This window comes from Acomys russatus, chromosome 29, assembly GCF_903995435.1.
Source record: "Acomys russatus chromosome 29, mAcoRus1.1, whole genome shotgun sequence".
NCBI classification, from domain to species: domain Eukaryota; kingdom Metazoa; phylum Chordata; class Mammalia; order Rodentia; family Muridae; genus Acomys; species Acomys russatus.
In genome coordinates, this window is record NC_067165.1 from 7,535,984 (window position 1) to 7,556,755 (window position 20,772).

The 20,772-nt window shown below is 43.2% G+C and overlaps 1 protein-coding gene across 3 annotated transcripts in view; it reads right to left on the minus strand.

Moving 5' to 3' along the window:
* The window catches only part of Osbpl9 (oxysterol binding protein like 9), a 54,447-nt gene that overhangs the window by 13,685 nt on the left and 19,990 nt on the right, over positions 1–20,772 (minus strand). For 2 of the 3 annotated variants that reach the window (XM_051171968.1, XM_051171966.1), the window contains exons 6-9: positions 15,129–15,167; positions 10,910–11,000; positions 9,830–9,934; positions 6,595–6,754 (exon numbers count right to left, since the gene is read on the minus strand). In XM_051171968.1, the coding sequence (XP_051027925.1) occupies positions 6,595–6,754; positions 9,830–9,934; positions 10,910–11,000; positions 15,129–15,167 (395 nt within the window). The remainder of the gene's footprint in view (positions 1–6,594; positions 6,755–9,829; positions 9,935–10,909; positions 11,001–15,128; positions 15,168–20,772) is intronic. The other variant, XM_051171967.1, reaches the window with a different exon arrangement.

Here is a 20,772-nt window from a genome sequence, read left to right on the forward strand (position 1 = left end):
TTAAGATATATCATTACTATAGTTTAAAAAGTTGTACATAGCTGAGAGGTGTTGGTGCACGCCTTTAATCCCAGCACTTGGAAGACAGAGGCAGGCGGATCTCTGAGTGTGAGGCCAGGCTGGTCCACAGAGTGTATTCCAGGACAGCCAGGGCTACACAGAGAAACCCTGTCTCAGAAAAAAAAATTGTACATAAGACCCACACACACATTTTTACTGTTTGTTTCTGTTGAGTGATCGACTTCTCTATCTCTAGGCAAAAATGAACATTATGCTAAACTTTTTTTTAATTCTCAAATTTTCTTTTGGAAAACTGTTACTGATTCCTCAATAGTTTATGACCCTTTTCCCACCCACACTATTCCCACACTCCCAGACATAGCTTTTGATAGCACAGATTGCACAACTGGCCTCCCCTCCCCCCAATCACAAAAAAGGGAAAGCCCACCACAATAACAGCTGACTTTCCAATGGAAATTTGAAAAGCCAGAAGTTGGAGCAACGTACAACAACCTAGACTATGGTATCCAGCAAAACTATCTGCCAGTTAAAGGAAAAGGGAAAATTTCCCATAATCTAAGCAGGATGAAAGAACCCATGCCCTTCAGCCAACCCTGCAAAGAACACTGGAGGGAAGACTCCAGGCTGGCCAGAGGACGAGCACAGCCACAACACCAGCATCTCATGCTGTAAAGGTAGAACCGGGAAAGCAGTGGGGAGGAGCTTTAACTAGTTAGGGGGAAGGAAGGCAGCACAGAGGGAGAGGGAGGGGAGATTTTGGAAAGGCCATAGGCAATCACAGTGTTTTATACTTACCTCAAATTACATATAATGCGGTACGTGTATGTGTATAGTAAACTGAAGTTATGACAGGCACCAGGGGTGGTACCGCCTCCCTGAGCCTGGACTAACAAAAACTCCAGGAAGAGGCCTGAGCAGCCCTCTGAGTTGTCAGGAGAGCCCAAGCAAATCATCCCAGGCTGCTATTACCCTCCAGGGTGTGACAGAGTCCCTAGTGCTGGAAAACACTTTGGACACAGGACTTGGAGGTACTGAGCTGGGTCTGACCCAGAAGCTTCCTCTGAGGACTAGCTTTCATAATACCAGAAGTGATATGCAAGCTGACAATGGAGAAAAGCAATCTATAGTCCCACCCAGGTATAAAGCCTGGTGGAAACCAAGTGCTGTCTGATCGGACATAACACCCATTCAACAGGAATTCATGTCTGCTACATGTCTGCCATGGAACCTAGAGGAGACCCTACGGCCACTACTCTCCCAAGCCACTACACTCTCTAAGAGCATTCGGAATACATACCCTTGTGAGTACAGGTAAGTGTAGCTCCCACCTCACATCATAAAATCTTCAGTTTGTAGCAGACAGTGAACATGACAGAAAGCCACAACTACCAAACTGCAGAGTGCCCACATCGGGGGAAGGGATGGAAAGACTTGAAGAGCCAGAGGTCCAGATATGTGCTGCAAAATTGTGTCTTCTATGTGTAACAGGGAAGATACACCTGTAATACCGCAACAGTATGGCTACCTAACAGAATTAACAGTAGTAAACACTAGCTGACATGCCAACGTGGATGGAGGAAATCTCACAGGGCCACCCCTAGATGAAGAGACACAATGATTAACAGTTACTGAGAGAGGGGGATTCAAACCTTCTCCAGAGAGCGCCCCCTACCTGCTTATCCAATACCATTATCAGCCTTAAACATACACAAGCAACACCAAATAGACACAGCAGGTTGTATTTACATATTTATTCATATGTACACACATATGTTTAACTACATATAATATATAGGTAATGGAAATGAAGGTGTCATGAACTGGAGGAGGAGGAAGTGTAAAGAGTAAGCATATGAAAATGTAACGGTAAGAGGGAAGTAAGCATCAGAAGAGACAAAGAGCAGGAGAAAGAGAGAAAGAAGAGGACCCAACATGGAAACCCAACCCTTTCTGCTCATCTGGCCTTTGCCCCTTGCTTCCCCGGCTTACACTCCAGGTGTTCATCCAGACCACATATCATTTACTTTTCCTCAAATTTAAAAGCTGAATTCCCCTTACTACGATGAACTTCACAAGCTAACAGTTGTTCTCCTGTGAGTCATTATTACAGATGAATGCCAGTGCATTCTTTAAAATGTGCATACTTAAAAAAACAACAGCAGCAGCAACAACTCAGAGTCCCACACACAATTGGTGTTTTTTTTTTTTTTTCCTTTTTCTTTTGGGGGCAGGGTTTCTCTGTGTAGTTCTAGCTGTGTTGGAACTCACAATGTAGACCAGGCTGGGCTTGGATTCACAGAGATCCGCCTGCCTCTGCCTCCTGAGTGCTAGGATTAAAAGTGTGTGCCACCACTGCCTGGCACTACATTTTTTATTGAAAGAATGTGCTTTCAGCTGGTTGTGGCAGTGCATGCCTTTAACCCCAGCGCTTGGGAGGCAGAGGCAGGTAGAGCTTTGTGAGTTCCAGGCCAGGCCCTGGTCTACAAAGAGTTTCAGCACAGCCAGAGCTACACAGAGAAACCTTGTCTTGAAAAACCAAGAAGGAAAGAAAAAGAAAGGGAGAAAGTAAGAAAGGAAGGAAGTAAAGAAAAAAAAAAAGAAAGAACAAACAAACTTACTTTCAATGCCTAAGGCCTGGCTGATATACAGCTTGTAATTCACATATAATCAGTCCTAAATTTACCTTGCCACACAAAACAAAACCAAACTACATCATTTCCACCAACTTCCAAGAGAGCAGGGAAAAAATGTCCAGCAAAACAACAAACAGAGGCAAATCGAAAGCAAATAGTGTTTTCTATGAGCACAGCCACATTATGCACAGTTACGCATGCTTATCTCATTTAAATATTCACAGAGATGCCTCCACCCCCAGGACCCAGCACAGCACAGGTCACCTGAGCTTCCTAATCAACCACCAGCTTCTGTCTTCTCTTTCTACCTTCAGTCCAGCACGCCCTCCACACTACATAACCTATCCTGAAGTGCACACTTGGCCACCAACTGCCAACATTCATGGTAAGATGTTCAAAATTCCTACAAGTTTAACAAATAAAACAGCATGCCTTATACTTCAGTCACACCAAACTACTTACAAATAAATCAAGCACTCTGCCCTCTATGCCTTGGGGTGGGGGCGGAGGTGGGGGCACAAAAGATGTAACAGTTTTATTTGTAACAACTAAAATCTAACAACAGCTTGAGAGCCTGTCAGTAAATGAACAAACCAGAGCAGTAGACAGCCCTACAAAAGAAAAACGCCCAGCAATAAAAGGAATGAGCTAGTGACATAATAGCACAGGGATAACATGAGGGAACGGCAAAGGAAAACGTTAAGTAAAGGGAAGCCAAAGCTCCCCACTAACACAGCAGTCTTTTAGTCCTTTTTGTTGTTACTGCTGCCTGCCCCGCCCCACAGCTGGGCTTAATGCTCCCTAGTTCACTTAACCACTGAATTACACTTCAGCCACACAACATTCTTAAAAAAAAAAAAAAGTATCCAGTGACAGAAAAGAGATCAGTCAAACCCAAACCAACCCAACCCAACCCACCAACCAACCAAACCCTTAGCAGGGCAGTGGTGGCATACACATTTAATCCCAGCACTTGGGAGGCAGAGGCAGGTGGATTGCTATGAGTTCAAGGCCAGCCTGGTCTACAAAGTGAGTCCAGGACAGCCAAGGCTACACAGAGAGACCCTGTCACGAAAAAACAGAATAAATAAATCAGTGGTTGCTCGTGGATGAGAAGATTTGTGGGAGAAAGGACAAAGGGACAAACAGGACTTTGAAATGGCTGTGCTCAGGGCAGATACAATCGTTGGTGCAACTGTCTCGATCCATAAACACATGATGAGCACACAGGACACCACGCACAAAGCAGGGTTTCTCACTACTGCTTCTTAAACTGAAAACAAACATCTGAAGGCAACTGTCACTTTCAATTCCTGGCCTTCCCTACCCTGACCCCGCCACTGGGAAAACTTTGGTCTCGGCTGCAGCTTTTGCCTTTGCCGTATTGTACTTGTGTCCTGGGACAGTAACAACACACTCAGAAGTCAAGAAAATGTGTCCCACCCACAAAGCCCGGGGGCCACTTTCCAGCACCAGATGGTAACAACGAACCCCAACCAAAACAAGAACTGACCTGTGAACAGTCACAACATGCTATTTGTTTTAAAAACCTATTTCCCCAACTAGGTAATTATTAGTTTCTTATATTTTTCTTCCAGTTTTTAAGTATAAACCAGAAAAATGTGTTTTTTCCCTCTTTCTAGAGATGGTAATAAACTAAACACAGCTTCTGCACTTATGTGTCGCTTAGGTTCAGTGTGGAGGTTCTGTCATTGTTCCCCCCCCCCCCCACTAAGAAGGGTTGTCATTAGGTAGCCCTGGATAGCCTGGAGCTTGCTGCGTAGACCAGGCTGGCCTGGAGTTCAGACATCCGCCTGCATCTGCTTCCTCAGTGCTGGGAGTAAAGGCTGTGTTAGCACTTGGTAGAATGAACAGGCTGCAGAGAATCCTGCTGAGCAGGCATGGCTGGTGGTGTTCTAGTCATGTTGTCATTCCTCAGCGGCCTCCTAAAGTCAGGTTGTTTCAAGTGTCACAAACTGTACTGCATTCCGCAGCCGTGTGCACACACGTCACAGGTATAGATTAGCTATGGGACCATGCCCACGAGTGGAACTGTCAGGCACCTGTAATCCTGACAGAGGCAACCCCCACCCTGTATGCACTCTGTTTCACGCCTTCTCCACAGAATGAGCAGGGTCACTCCTCACCAGCAGGGCTGGTGTGTGTCTGTCTATAGTTAAAAAACAGTACCTCAATGGACTCTCGGTGGATAATTATTGAGGTGACCACCTACTTTGCATGTTAAATATGGATATTTATTTATCCATATCCAAATATGGATATTTGCCTGTTTTTTTCCTCTTATGTAAAGTCTTGGTCTCTAGATGATCATTGTGTGTTGCAGAAACTTAGACTTTTGTCCATATGAAGCACAAGTATTTTTACCAGTTTGTCACCATCTTTTGAAATGTTTACGCTGTTCTTTCTTCAGTTAAAGCTGACTGCCTATCTTCGGCTGCAGGCTCCGGTCTTTGCTGGTGTGGCTGAGCTCATGTTCCTTCTATATTTCTAGACTTCACTGCATGGGGGTGATGAGGTACATCCTCAGGTGGTTGTTTCAGATTCCCTATAATATTTTAAATATCCCCCCCAAAACAGAGAAACCTGTGCAACGAGATTCAAACCGATGGTGATTCCTGTTTGTTGACGCCTTCACAGCTTTCCTAACGTAGTAACTGGTTTGCCCATGTCGTGGTCTGACTTGCAGAGTCCATCACTTAACACTGCATATTCCATCACACAGACTTAAGACACTCTGGGCAATGGTGAGCGCAGGCTCCCGGCCCCAGGGCTTTCTAACACCAACTGAAGAGAGGCAGCGCTGCTGAGTGCTCCCAGGGCGGCTTGTCAATTTGCCAGAAGCAGGTTCTCCCTCTGAGGAGAAGCCAACCCAGCTCCACACACCTTTCTAAGGGGGTTCAATTTGTCCATTCCTTCCTCTTCTCCTGCCCCTTAGAATCGCATTTTCTGTCTTCTCTGGGAACCTTCCTTAGCTCAAGACCTCAAACTGCCCCATGGCTTCCTATGCATAAACACAATGCATGCTATGGTGTGGACATTTGTGTATGTACATGTGGTTGTGTGAGCTTAATGTGTCCCACATAAATGCATGGTCCTACTGAGCAGAAGAGGGCACTGCATGCCCTGGAACTGAGTTATAGGCGGATGCAAGCTGCCACGTGAGTACTAGCAATTGAACCTGGGTCCTCTGGAAGAGCAGTACTCGCATCCCTTGAGCTATTGCTCCAGCCCTGTTCCTAAACTCTTACGTTGAGACTTGAATTGCCAATGTGGCAGTATGACAAGGTGCAGCCTCTGAGTGGCAATCGGGTCAGGGGTACTAACTCGCGCACACAGACTGGAGGCCAGACCCCAGAGCTGCTTTGCTTTCTACCACATGAGAACACTACAGCCAGAAAGCAAGCCTCCCACCACAAACACATCTGCGAGCACCTAGGTTTTGGACTAAACTGTGGGAAACAAAATCCTATTATTTCTAAGCTTCAAGTTTATAATCATCCAAATAGACTAGGACACCACACCATGGACCATGGATTTTATATACATATGTCTATTTCCCCCAACAAACTAAGCTATTTTCTATCATTCCTCCACCCTGTAAAATTCCTGTGTATAGTTGTTAAATATCCCCATTCTAATACAAACACATGTAACAGTGACTTCTCACTGGATCCTTTTCCTAATGGCAGTGTTGCCACAGAAAAATACAGAGCCCACCCAACATTACTGGCATATTACCATAGCGGATGCTATTTATTCAATCTGTATTACTAAGTCAGGAGTACAAGTCAAAACTGTCACAGAACTGGCCTTGCTCAGAAAGCCTTTCTAAGGCAAGTCTGTCACTAATAGCAGTCTCAAGACCACATCACTTAAAATCCAGGAGTCATTTAAATAGAGACATCACTCACATACTTACTCTATTAAGCGCTTTGGGGATGAGCCACTTTGATGGAATTCATCAGCATCATAGAACTCGTCTTCACTGCTAGAGTAAGAGAACTCTGGGACTGTATTTGGAGACAAGTTGACATGGCTGGGAGGAGTGAGACTGCTGCTAGGTGGTGAATTCCCACTGCCTAGGAGTCAAAAGTTCTCAGTTAGGGAAAACGATGGCCATGAGGGAGACAGGCCCACAACACGCCTTTCTAATGTCAAGACTGAGTTTGCTATTGATAAATTTCTCACATTATCTTTTTAAATCAACAGTTAAATTATACAATGAAAATAAGAAGGCAGATTGTGATAAAGGAAGTGGACACAGCCTTTTATCTTTATTCATCTTATGGTACTGAAGACTTACTCTAGGGGTTCACACGTACTAGAAAAATGTTCTCCCACTGAGCAGTAACACCCCAGACTGGATATAGCCTTTTAAACAAATGGAAAATGTCTATACCTTCACTCTGTAATTCAAGATTAACTTGTGTTCTGCATCAGAAAGGGTGTTCTTTTGACTGTACACGTGCTGGTGTTTGGCACCACACAACAGAACCAATGGGAGCAGTGGCTCTGTATGCCACTGACTCAGACACTAACTCCACTGGAAACGCAAGCTCGTGTGACTGTTAGATACTGCTCCATAAAGCCCTGGGTACATACCACCCAGGTCCTTCTGTCTTAACCTACGTCAGGGGCCTGTGGCTCAGAGCAGAGATAAAGCAGAGCTACTGAGGGAAGCATGCGGAAAAGAAAGACTACAAGAACACCTTTCTAATGATGGAGGCTAACTGAAGAAGGCAGAACTAACAGAAAGACTACCATCAAATCTCTGAAATGACTTTTAGGTACGCTGTTCAGTAACAGAGCGAGAACAAAGCAGCAGCAGCAACATTGAGACTAGTTTACTGGCTGACCGGGGCTGTCAGGTTACTTGTGACTAATCTAGTTCAGATGCCTGGTGGAGACTGAAGTTCAGTTACTGCTATTGCTGGCAACCAAAAGCCAAGGGAACCCAGGCATGAGGCTACATGTCTCTGAACTCACGGCCAGTCTACATAGCTAGCTATGAGCCAGCCAGGGCTAAGCTAACAAGGAAAACAAAGACAGTGGTGACAGAGGCGGATGAAGATCTAGCCCTTGCCTTTCAGCCTGTTCTTGCCTCTTGGTTTAGTTAGTAAAACAAACCAACTAGCTATCCTATCGACCATGTTCACAAAGATCTCTTTGCTAGACACAATGGCTTGTAGAAATCCCAAGGTAAGTTGCCTTACCAAATAACTAAATTCTTTGTTTTCCAATAACAAAAATAAGGGACCAAAGAAACTCTTGTTGGAACAGGAGAAACAGACCATGAATCACAACAATTAACAGGAAGATTGTGTTTATGACCACATAGTGGAAAACATAAGACAATGAATTTGAAGGGATTGTGAGCCGAGTATTAAGATTTCAACACCGCTCATCATTGAAGAAGTATTTTTCTTTATGCCAGAGAAGAAAGAAAAGATGGAGACCAAGACCAAAATCACATGCTAACCAAAATTTTAACGTCCTTAAATTCATCTCTAAGACGTTAAGATACTTTATTCTCTTCAGAAATAACTCTCAGAAGGTAACACTCACCATCTGAAAATAATTTATATTAAAATTTTCATTTACTAACTAGTTTTATATATTTCCAAGTGGAGGAATTTGACCACTTTATAATTTGAACATATTCACATCATATTAAACAAAACCAAGCAAATCTCACAGGTTATCTTCCCCCTTTTGGTTTTGTGACACAGAACCTCCTGCTATGACAGCTCTGGCTGGCCTGCAACTCATTATATGGATCCATCCAGCTGGCCTCAAATTTGCAGCAATCCTCCTGCTCCGGCCTCCCAATGCTACATAATAGCACACATAGCTACAGGTTCTCTTTCTAAGTTAAGATACAACATAGATCACGAAATACCAAAGCCAAAAAAGTTAACTCATAACTGAAATCGCTTATTAGCATTTCCCAAGTAAAGGAACTACTCTTGACATATTTTTTCTTTCAAAATTTAGAAGGCATTCATGCTGTTAAACATGAGACCCAAGTACAGCATCGCTCACTGCCCCAAAATTTAATATGGGCTAAAGTCACATGATAATTTTTCACTGTTAAAAAGAGAAAGTTCTACCAAGGAATGTTAAGAGACATCCAGAGCCCACCTGCTTACCAGGACCTATAGTGTTTAAACCTTATTTAAGAGAGTCTACAGTTGTAACTGCATTTCTTTGAGTCTGGTTCTATAGGTAATACAATACAAATATAATTAACTTTGAAACAAGAAAAAAATCTAGTATCTATCATGGTTGTATCCCTATACATCAGAGAAAGGATAAAGATGATTACAAATAAAATATAAATTAAAATGACATATTTAATCCTACAAAATTAACAAAAATGTGACTGATGTTTCCTAAAAAGTACATGTCATAGTGAATCACTGACTCATCACCCTACTAAGAAATACTGGCGTCACCTAATCGTCTGGGCAAACCCTAACAACCACACAGGCGGCTAAGCAAGAGCGCTGCTGACCTAACTACATAAGCTTGGGGAGCGCTGCGTCACCTCTGCTGTAAGAGCCAGGCACAGACACACAACTTCACTGAGGCCAGAACAGAGTGAGAGTGAAACTGCACACTGGAGGCACACACAGGCTCTAGGCTGTGTACTCCTACACTGCTGGACTCCTTCCGAGTGAGAAAGTGTCCAAGTCTAAAGGGAGTAGTTTTTTTGTTTTTCTTTAAAGATCCAATCATGAGTAGAGAGTACAGCAAAGGCCTATATTTAAAAAATTAAATAAGGCCGGACGTGGCAGCACACACCTTTAATCCCAGCACTTGGGAGGCAGAGGCAGGCGGATCACTTTGAGTTCGAGGCCAGCCTGGGCTACAAGGCAAGTCTAGGACAGCCATAGCTATACAGAGAAACCCTGTCTCTAAAAACCAAAAAATGACAAAATAAATAAATAAATAAATAAAAAGTAAATAATTACTACTGTTCTTGGTTCAATTACAAAGCTAGCCACTTCAAGTAGGAACTATAATTTAAAACTAAGCTATTGCTAGTGTCAGTAGCTATTACATTTCTTCCTCCTCTTCCCCATCAGGAGCCAAACACAAATGTCATGTGTTAGTGGAAAGTTACAAGAAGCAAAGGTTCCATGAATCTGTACCTGTACTATTTGGTGTTGGAGTCTGATGATGTCCCAAGGCAGCTAGTACAGGTCCAACAGGTAAGGAAGATGGGCGCTGCTCTGCCTTACACAACTGAGCAGGTTCTAGATTGAATATGTGAAATAAGTTAGAAAAACAGTCCAACATATACTCAAAAACTGCAACTGTTTAGAATACAAAACTCCTAGACCTGAATTTTTCTACAGTAAGTCAAATTCATGCTATTTCTCCTTATGACCGCCTAGGCTCTCAGAGCCCCTGACACTTTCAGCAGCAGCCCAGCCAGCCAGGGTGGCTAAGCACAGCTGCCCTGTGAAACCAGCAATGCTTCTAAAACTCCAACTATGCAAGGTCAGAAACTGAGTCCGCTCCTTCTCACTAGTGCTAAGTGAGAGCAAGTTCATTCTCTGAAGAGGCTTCTCATACTGTCTGTCTGAGGGCCTTCCCTTTACACAGCTTAATCTCTGCCTTTACTATGTCACTGTGAGAGCACAGAACTGTATGGCACAACAAATGGGGTTTTTACAAAAAAGCTCCCTCAGCTCAGGCTAGCCTCAACTCTTGGGGATCCTCTTACCTCCTACGTGGTGAGGTCACAGGTGTAAGCCATCACGTCTGGCTTTTGTTAGTCTTGAAGCAATATTGATTATTGTCCTCTCAACTAGTAGGCATCATGTGCGCCACATACATCCCCTTCTCATTAATGTCCACCATGGTGTAAAATACATTGTTGAGAATTATAAAGAACATGCCACGTTTACATACTCCTGGGTTATACTCAACTGGGTCAGGAGTTTTCTTGGTGGCTATGAGTTCTAAGTCACAGAATTCAGTCCTTCCAGCAAATCTGCACCCGCACTGCTGTTGTCCACCACCCCTCTGAAAACCAAAACTCCTTCCAACTACTTCAAAGATACCACTACCCAAGATACTATCTTCTTTTTCCAGTTCATTTTTGGCTATATTATTTTGTGACTGCTATTATTTTCAAAATATACAGAAAATCTAGGATTACTATAATTACCATGTTAAATGTTTCATATCTACTGCACCATGACACATGGTTCCAAATACTGTACCTGGAGGTAAGGCAGTCTGGGAGGGCATTGTGCTGATCACGGGTTCCAAGGGGCTAGGCTGGTATATTGCATCTACAGGGTTAATAGTGCTCTGAGATAAGAAACACAGCAGAGTTATTTTTAATTAAATGTCCTCTTCATTCATGCTGACCCACCCAAACAAGTAAAATGCCACATTTCTAAAAGCAAAATCCACAGGATAGTGTAGGTAAGTTGGTCAAAACGCAAAGTAGAAAATTATCTTTTTATACAGAGGAGTAAGTCTCTCCCAGTAAAGCACAGAAAGGAAGAAATAGGAGTGAATCACGGTCACAGAAAAAAGCTCAATGGAAAAACCTGCGAGGCAAGAAAGCCAAACAACAACCTCAGCTCGGCTCAGTGCTGCCAACGCTTACCTCTGCACAGCACTGCGGCTGTTACTAACGCTGCCTCACCAGTCACTAGAGCATCAGTCTGCACCGCTGCGACCCCATCTCCTTCCCCAGCAGGGTGCACCACACATAATGGCTGATTACGGCATCTGATATACACTTCACCATGTGCTGCCGTGTACCGGCATGTGACGAAGTCTTCCTTGAGGACTTTTCGGGGGTAGGTGTTTCAAACATGTAGTGACAATGTTAGGGTAAGGACAAAAATCTAGATTTCTCTGATTCCAAAACAAAAAAAGTATTCTGATAGCAGGGTGCAATTTAAACCAAAACTCCATAGCTTACTCACTTTGTCTTTTAAAGAGGACTTTAGGCGAGTGAAGCATGGGAGAATGAGGAAACAGAAAGAGCCAGGGTCCTAGAAACCTACAAGAAGAACATTATGACAGGCGGATCTGGGCCCAGGGGTCCTGCTCAAACTATGGCACCAGCCAAAGACAATACGTGCAGTAAACATAGAACCCTGACCCAGATCTAGCCAATGGACAGGACATTCTCCACAGTTGAGTGGAGAGTGGGGACTGACTTTCACACGAACTCTGGTGCCCCATATTTGACCACGTCCCCTGGATGGGGAGACCTGGTGGTACTCAGAGGAAGGATAGCAGGCTACCAAGAAGAGACTTGATATCCTATGAGCATATTCAGGGGGAGGAGGTCCCCCTCAGTCACAGTCATAGGGGAGAGGAATAGGGGGAAAGTGGGAGGGAGGAACGGGAGGATACAAGGGATGGGATAATTACTGAGATGTAAAATGAATGAATTAATAAAAAAAAGTGTAAAAAAAAATAAAGAGGAAGGTCATCTGGAAGAATTTAATGTAACTAATTAAAATGACTGATTTTGAGACAGAGTGTTGCTTCATACCCTAGGCTGGCCTGGAACTCAGCATGTAGACCAGGCTGGCCTCAGCTTCCTTCGTGCTGTGAATATAGAGGTTTGCTACTATGCATGGTTTGTTTAAACAAGAGCTTTGCTACTAAGTGTTCCTCACATGTACCCATAAACCCTTGAAAATAGTAACATGAACTGAGACAGCAGTAAAGGGATTTTCTGCCCAGTATTGTCATTTAATGTCTAAATTATATTTCAGACTATCAAAACCCTTCTCAATTCTAAAAAGCAATTCAATCTGATTTTCTTAAATTAAATAATTTGAGCATGCGAATTCTATTCTAGTTACCAGATATTAACTGGAAAACCAGAGGGTAGTGACAGATGACAACATGAAAATAGCTCTTAATGATCAAGCATTTAGTAAAGTCAGGTAAGGAATGCATTGAAACAGAAACTCCTTAAGCCTCTCATCCTCTCTGGGCCTCAGTTTCCCCCAGTGAATAAAATGGAACAAGAGCCTGGATTTTCCAGCCTCTAACACAGCAGTTTTCAATCTGTGGGTTGCAACCCCCTTGGTAAATTTCTATCTCCAAAAATACTTACATTACGATTTAAAACAGCAGCAAAATTACAGTTATAAAGTAGCAACGGAATAGTTTTATGGATGGGTTGCCACAACATGAGGAAAGTACTAAAGGCCACAGCATTCGAAAGGCTGAGAGCCACTGCCCTAATGGGTTTCTGACTGTTACTTTATGATTCTATCTTCGAATCTGGGATAAGTCCTATGAACCAGGGAAGCTAGCCTTGACCCTGCTCTGAGAATAAACTAGTCCCTCGGACTTCTCTAACAGAGTTTCTCTGGGTAGCCTTGGCTGTCCTGGACTCACTTTGTAGACCAGGCTGGCCTCAAACTCACAGAGATCCGCCTGCCTCTGCCTCCCGAGTGCTGGGATCACAGGCGTGTGGCACCTCACCAGCTGAGGTTTCTTATAAATGCTAACCCTCAGACTTGCCTAGGCTCTCAGACGGTGAGAGGCAGGACTATACACACGCCCTGGCATTCTAGCTCTCACCCCTATCCAACTCCCATCTTATAAAACATTTATGCAAAAACAAAACACAAACAAAACAAAACCCTACAGTTTCAGAGCAAATTATTCAAAACCATTTCTTACAAGTTTAAATTTTCTATGTATGAACCCCCCCAATGTTCTTAAATTGCAAAGGATCAAACAGGTGTGGTGTGCTTTCTAAAAAATAACTGAAATTTGTGTTTTGCATAGGCATGTTCCTCAGAACCCATGAACACATTCTCCTGCCCGCCCCCCCACAGGGCTACCTCAGGAAGAGAGGCATTACATTGCATCACTTATGCCACGCACTTGTAGCATATCAGATCACCAAGGCTTATACTTTGAATAGAGAAATAAAAAGCCCAATAGAGGGGCTGGAGAGATGGCTCAGTGCTTAAGAGTGCTACCTGCTCTTCAAGAGGTCCTGAGTTCAATTCCCAGCAACCACATGGTGGCTCACAACCATCTATAATGAGGTCTGCTGCCCTCTTCTGTAAAGCACTCATATACAATAAATACAATAAATAAATCTAAAAAATTATTTTTAAAAAGCCCAATAGATGTAATTCATATATATTCCTTTAAAAAACACTCCTGATTTTTAAAAAAAGGTTTAAATTTCTTATTTATTTTTATTTTATGTACAATGGTGTTTTGGTGGCAAATGTGAGGGAGTCAGATCCCTAGAGCAGAAGGTATAGACAGTTGTGAGCTGTTTTAAGAACAACTGTGCTTCTCTCTTGAGATAAGGTCTCCTGTAGCCCAAGCTGGCCTCAGACTCCCTATATAGCTAGGGATGACCTTAAACTCCTGATGCTCCTGCCTCCACTTCCTGAGTTCAAGAATTACAGGTGTCACTATTACAGCCAGTTGATGTGGTGCTGGGGAATCAAAGCCAGGGTTCTGTGCACACTTAGCAACAGCTCTCAACTGAGCTTCAGCTACAGCTTTGAGAAACCACTCAAACTACAAAACTGCAGGTCTTAACTTATTGTGTGTGTGTGTGTGTGTGTGTGTGTGTGTGTGTGTGTGTGTTTGTGTCTGTGTGTTCGCCCACAGAGGTCAGAGGTCAACATTGGTTGCCTTCCTTTTTCACTCTGTACCTTATATTTTGAGACAGGATCCACAGGTCCCTCCCCTGCCCCCAGTGCTATGGCTATAGATGCATGCCACCATGTCTGGCTTTTCTGTGGGTACAGTGGATCCAAACTCTGGTCCGCAGGCTTTCATTGCAGGCTTTTATCAACTGAACCATCTCTGCAGCTTTCAACTCAAGTCATTAAAATCTTTTCTTACCAGCTATGAGTTTGTATTATTTACAAAGGAAATGTCAAGAGTAACAGACGAGTAAAGAACACTGAGAAAGAAAGAACAGCTATGTCAAAGAATCCATGTTACTTGCTCTACACTATGCAACACAGCACTGATGACAAATAAAACAAATACAAAATCTAAAAGGAACCAGAAGAGAAACAGATAAGTATAAACATCCTTTACCAGATGGCGGTGTGTCTCAGTACTGCACAGCCCTCCCTCCCTCTGCTGTCATCTGAGAAAATGTTGGACAGGACATGTAGCTGAGTGGGTGATGCCGCATGAAAGCTAATTAACCCGTCCTGTTGACACATGCAAAGTGATTCATTCACAGAACCAATACTTAGAACAATTGTAAGATTGCCATTTCCCCTCCAAATGATTGTTGAAAGATGCCCAACTATAGGAGCTCAAGGAAAATTGCAAGAGTTAAAAACAAAAAGCAGTGAGTAAGTGAAGAGAGGAGTTTGCGTTGAAAAGTGAACAGAAACGGAGGCCTCTCCTGACACGATGGTTATAAGCTCTGCAAGAGCAAAGGGACACAGGCCGCATTAGACTTACTATCATTCCATCTGCGTGCTGCTCCACATTATTCTGGTCCTTAAGGAAAAATGTCAAAGATATTAACTTCATTCTCACATTAGGCAATGCCGTGTATACTTCTCCTGATAAGAAAGCGTCTTTTACTAGGTAAGCAGACAGACTTCCATTTCATGTGGTACTCATTCTTAACCAGACACGAGTCTCTTACTGGCAAGCCAACCAGCAGGACGGAAGAGCAGGAACACGACAACTGTCTGTGGAGGCAGTGGCCAGAGCTCAGTGACGTGCCCTACCAAAGCTCACTCACACTCACAGCAGTAGTTAAAGCAGATGTTCTGATACAAAGATGAAGACCCCCAAAATTTCTAAGTTTCAGCTTTAGAGTAAGTTATGCCAACTCCTCACAAGTCCTAAACTTCTGCTGACTTTACAGGCATGACAGTGTGTGAAATATTATCTGAAAAATCAAAGACAGGAATGATTTCACATACCTGGTTATGACCAGAATTACACCAATATGTTTCTAGACTTTTGCTTCAGCTGTTTTGTTAACAGCTACAGCTACAGAATGATGACGTAACCGCTATTGCTACCTGGCAGGTATTTCATGTACAGTAATTCCATCAATAACCCTGTAACAGGTTTAGGGTTTTGGCCTATTTGTTTGGTCTCATGTCTGCCCTAGGCTGGATGATCCTGAATTCTTGATCTTCCTGCCTCCAATTACAGGCTTAGGTGACCAAACCTGGTTGACAAGGGCCTGAGGATGGAAGCCAGGATTCTGTGCATGCTAGGCAGACACTTTACTAAGTGAATTATGTCCACGTCCCTACAGGCAGTATCACTGTCACCACTGGACTGATACTGAGATAGAGGTGAGCTCCCAATACAGGCTGTCTCACTGCAGAATTCACTCATTTTGCCATGCCTCTCTAAGCTTGTGCCTCACAGTGTGAATAAAGTGGTGGGAAGTTGGTGACACAAAATCCTTCCTTATAACTGCATGTAAAAGAACTTAGGGACTCTGTCATGTGGACCCTTACTCTTCCCACTTGTCTAACAGACTCTGCCCAACACAGGTGTGAACAGAAGGAGTTAGTATCTTCTGGGATGGCTAGAAAGTTATCAAAAACCTGAGAAAATTCTGAGGAGGCAAAAAACCTCTAAAAAGGCTCAAAGGTAAGATTATGTAGTATAGCCAGGTGGTGGTGGCGCACACCTTTAATCCCAGCACTCGAGAGGCAGAGGCAGGTGGATCGCTGTGAGTTCGAGGCCACCCTGGTCTACAAAGCCAGTCCAGGACAGCCAAGGCTACACAGAGAAACCCTGTCTTGAAAAACAAAAAGACAACAACAAAAAGACCAAAACAAAGATTATGCAGTATGATTCATGTACTTTTAGAATACTACAACCTCAGAAAACTATGTTTCTTAGGTTTCTGCATGTTTACACATGGGAAATTGTAGCTATTTCTATTTTAGCATTTTTATGAAGATAGAATGAGAAAATACAGGAAAGCATTTAAGGGAGAAAAGTTAGACATAAAACCAAGTTTTTAAATTCAAGGGAACTAATGCAAGTCTTGTCTCATTTATACAGTAAAAATGCAGTGTCCTAGACGGTTTTGGTCAACTTGACACAAACCTAGACATATCTGGGAAGAGGAGCTTCAACTGAGAAACTGTCTTCATCAGACTGCCTGGGGACAAGCCTGTCAAGCACTTTCCTGGTTAATGATTGATGAGGGCTGAGAGAAGTAGTCCTCGGTGGGGGTGCCACCTGCTGGTCCTGGGTGGTAATAAGTAGGCGGGCTGAGCAGGCCATGGAGAGCAGGCCAGTCAGTGCACAGCGGTATTCCGTGGCTTTACTTCAGTTCTGCCTCCAGGCTCCCTCCCTGACATTTTTCAGTGTTGGAGTGTAACCAGAGAGTTGTAAGACAAAACAAACCCTTTCCTTTCCAAGGTGCCTTTGGTCATGGTGTCTGTCACAGCAGTAGAAACTGTAACTAGGACACGCAGTACCAAAGGAAGACATCAGAGAGACTCTGGTGGACTAGAATAGCAGCTACAGTCTTTGCTTTTTCCACTAGACACTTGGGAAACATTCCAATACAACGGCATAAAGATAAACCAGGTGCACAGCAGTGTGAGAGAGAACACGAATAACTCCACAGCAGCATGCACAGTCACAGTCATCCTCTAGTGTTATCAGATGTTACATGTAAATAAAATGTTAGCATTTTAAACAGTCCTCCCTGCAAATTTCAAGACTCAGTAGAAGCCTATCTTAGGGTTTTTTGTTTGTTTTGTTTTAAACACAATGGTCAAATTATATCCCAAATATTTACCCATTAATATGGACTTTCAGAAATCTATACATCAAAGTGTCAGTCAGGAAGAATTTGAAGTTCTGACATCATTTTTCTTTAAGTGCATGTGCAGAAAAATCCTACTGCAGCAGACCCGAGACAGATATCAGAAACAAGCAGCTCACTGTTAACTCAGAACTCAGGTCTGAAGAGGGCTCAAAGCACCAAACAGGAAAGGGTGGCTTACTAAGCTGCTTGTGTAAACAGTGTGGTCTCACTCATAGTCTCGAATGGTAGGAAATGTCTACTGACAAGCCTCTAGGAAAACACAGGGCACTGAGTCCCTCACGTGTGGTGATGACGTGTCCCTAGAGGAGCCGAGCACACCCTACAGGATCTCACTGGAGAACACTCTTTAAAATGTGTCTGGTGTGCTGCCAGCTGCTTCTGTGCCTTTTCTTTGCTGGCTTTGCTGCTGTAACTCTGTGACCAAATGCTGTGTCTTTGGTCCAGCCAACCAGCTGTGCTCTAGTAACTCTTGGCCTAGGATACACATTCGTTACATATCCCTGAAAGTAACTGCATTTAATATCTACACAATTTAAATTGATATTTTCTTCTTTATGTCAACAACTGAGTTAACTACACAGTTGACATTCTAAAGTCTCAGTAATGCTGATGCAGAAAATTAAAAATATAAATCATTTAGAATACAGAAGGAAAAATCAAGTTTCTGCTCAGATTATAAACTTTTGACATTTAGTTTTCCTCTTCTCGTTTCTAAACATTACACTGATTTTTCCCCTAAGACCTTAAGAATATGAAATCTAGAAGGCCAAATGTGCCAAAGTGGGCCTGTTGTTAGGCAAATATCATATCCTCTCCACTGCTGAACAAATGTGGGTCTTTGTGACTATACCCACTAAGTTATATGTGACTTCCATATAAGTAACCTGCCTTGTTCTCTTGCAGCCTACAAGACAATGAGGAAGCCGACGCAGCCACAAAGGCAACAATGCAGACAGGAACTGAACTCTACTGCCCAACAACTTCACAGCTATGTAAGTGAGTGAGTGAGCCATCTTTAAAGCAGGTCATTCAGGGCTGAAGAGCTGGCTCAACTTAAGAGCACTTGCTGCCGCTCTTCCACAGGACCCAGCTTTAGTTCCAAGAACCCACTAAACTCTAGTTTTGGGGGAATCTGATGCTCTCTTCTGACCTCAGTGGGCTCTTGCATGCATATGGTGTACACACACACACACACACACACACACACACACACACACACACACACACACACGGGGGCGGGACATATAAATCTTTAAATAAAGAAGAGCAGGTCCTCTAGCCCCCAGTGAAGCCAACACAGGAACGGGTGAGTGAGTAAGGAACAAGCCATGAGCTGTTTTAAGACACAGTTTTAAGGTGGTTTGTTACAGATTTCTGACATCACTGATAAATGTTCATCTATAACAACTAGAGGTTGGGAACACAGATCTCTATGAGTTTGAAATAGGAAACCCTGGTTTGGTTCCCAGCACTGCACAAACTGGGTGTGTCTGCATATTTCTTGTAGCCCCAACACTGGCAAAGTAGAGCACGAGTCACAAAATTCACCCTCAGCTCACTGAGTTTGAGAATAGCTGGGACTGCATGTGACCCTAACTCAAAACAAAACAAAAACAAACAAACAAACAAAATAAATCTACCACCTAGCACTTCTAGTTTTTATACGATAAAATAAACCAGTAAAATACATTTGACAATTTTCTCTCAAAATGTTTTTTTCATATAGGCTATCTGTGTGTGTGTGTGTGTGCGCGCGCACGCGCGTGCGTGCGTGCGTGCATGTGTTTTGGGATAGAGTTTCTCTGTGTAGCCTTGGCTGTTCTCGAACTCACAGATATCCCCCTGCCTCTGCCTCTGCCTCCCAAGTGCTAGGATTAAAGACCTGTGCCACCATAGCCGGCTCATATTTGCTATTTTATGGGATATTCTAAGTCAGAGCTCATTTGTTTGCAGCGTCTTAAATGCTTTATCACCCACAATCAGCTACAGCTATCTGGTCTATTGTCCTGGAGATGCCGATCAGGATTAGCTAAAGCAAACTATCAAGGAAGCCACTTAAACACAAAAGCATGGTCAAGAAACAAGCATGGGCACCTCATGATTTGGGGGAACATTTTTTTAAACTTTTAACGATTCCTACTTATTTATGTTTATGTGCAATGGTGTTTTGCCTGCATGTATGTCTCTGTGAGGGTGTCAGACCCCTAGAACTGGAGTTATAAACAGTTGTGAGCTGTCATGTGGTTGCAGGGAACTGAACTAGGGTTTTCAGGAAGAGCATTCAGTGCTCTTAGCCTCTGAGCCATCTCTCCAGCCCAAAATTGGGGGAACTTTTTACTAGAATTATAAACTCCAGTATTTTTAAACCACTCATACTTTTAAAAAGATTAAAGACTGCACTGCTCTGAAGAGGCAATGTCTTAACCATATACCCACATAAATCTAATATATAATCCAGGTTTTTTAAAATTCAAAAAATGAGGCTGTGATGACAGAAAATTCAGGTAAAAAATAATGAATTTGGACTCTTTACTCCTACTGTAATAAAAATCAAAGTGCAACACTGACAAAAAAATGTAAGAGACAAACAAAACACAAACCCCACATGAGCAAAGTCTTTATGATCGTGGGTGCTAGAGAGTCTTTTCCTCTGTACACACACCCACAGGCTATGAGAGGACAAAGACAGAGGGCGAGTGCCTCCAAGCTGAGAAGGGATCTCTCACCAGAAACTGAAAAGGATAGAGCCATATTCTTGAACATCCAAAACTGTAAGAAAATACACTTTGGTGAAGCCTTCCAGTTTCTGTGGTATTCTGTTAATGAAAGTCTGAGTCGATAAAGGCAAGTGCCAAGTGAGTCCAAGGAGACTCTGACACAGACAATAAATGTGAGTAAGTACAGTACATCACGTGTTAGCCAGTGACGCAAGGTTATGAAGAAAGAGAAAGTAGAATGGTGCAGAAATTATTTTACACAGTGTGGCAGAAATCTCAATGATGTGAAGTAAGAGACTAGCCTGGGGGACATCTGTGAGATGAGCCTCCCAACAGAAGCAAAGTTCCCTGAAACTGAGAAGAAAGCTGCCTCCTCTGAAGAACAAAGGCAGACCAGGCTCCTGATATCAGGGTGTGATCAGGCAGAGGCAGGGGATGAAAGAAAGTGATGGCTCAAATGCCAAGCAGTGCTCTCCAAGTGAGAAAGGAAAGCAGGAGATGTGAGAGGACAACTGGTGGGATTTACACTGAAATTAAGCTTAAAGGCTGCAGAGTTCATATGGGGTGG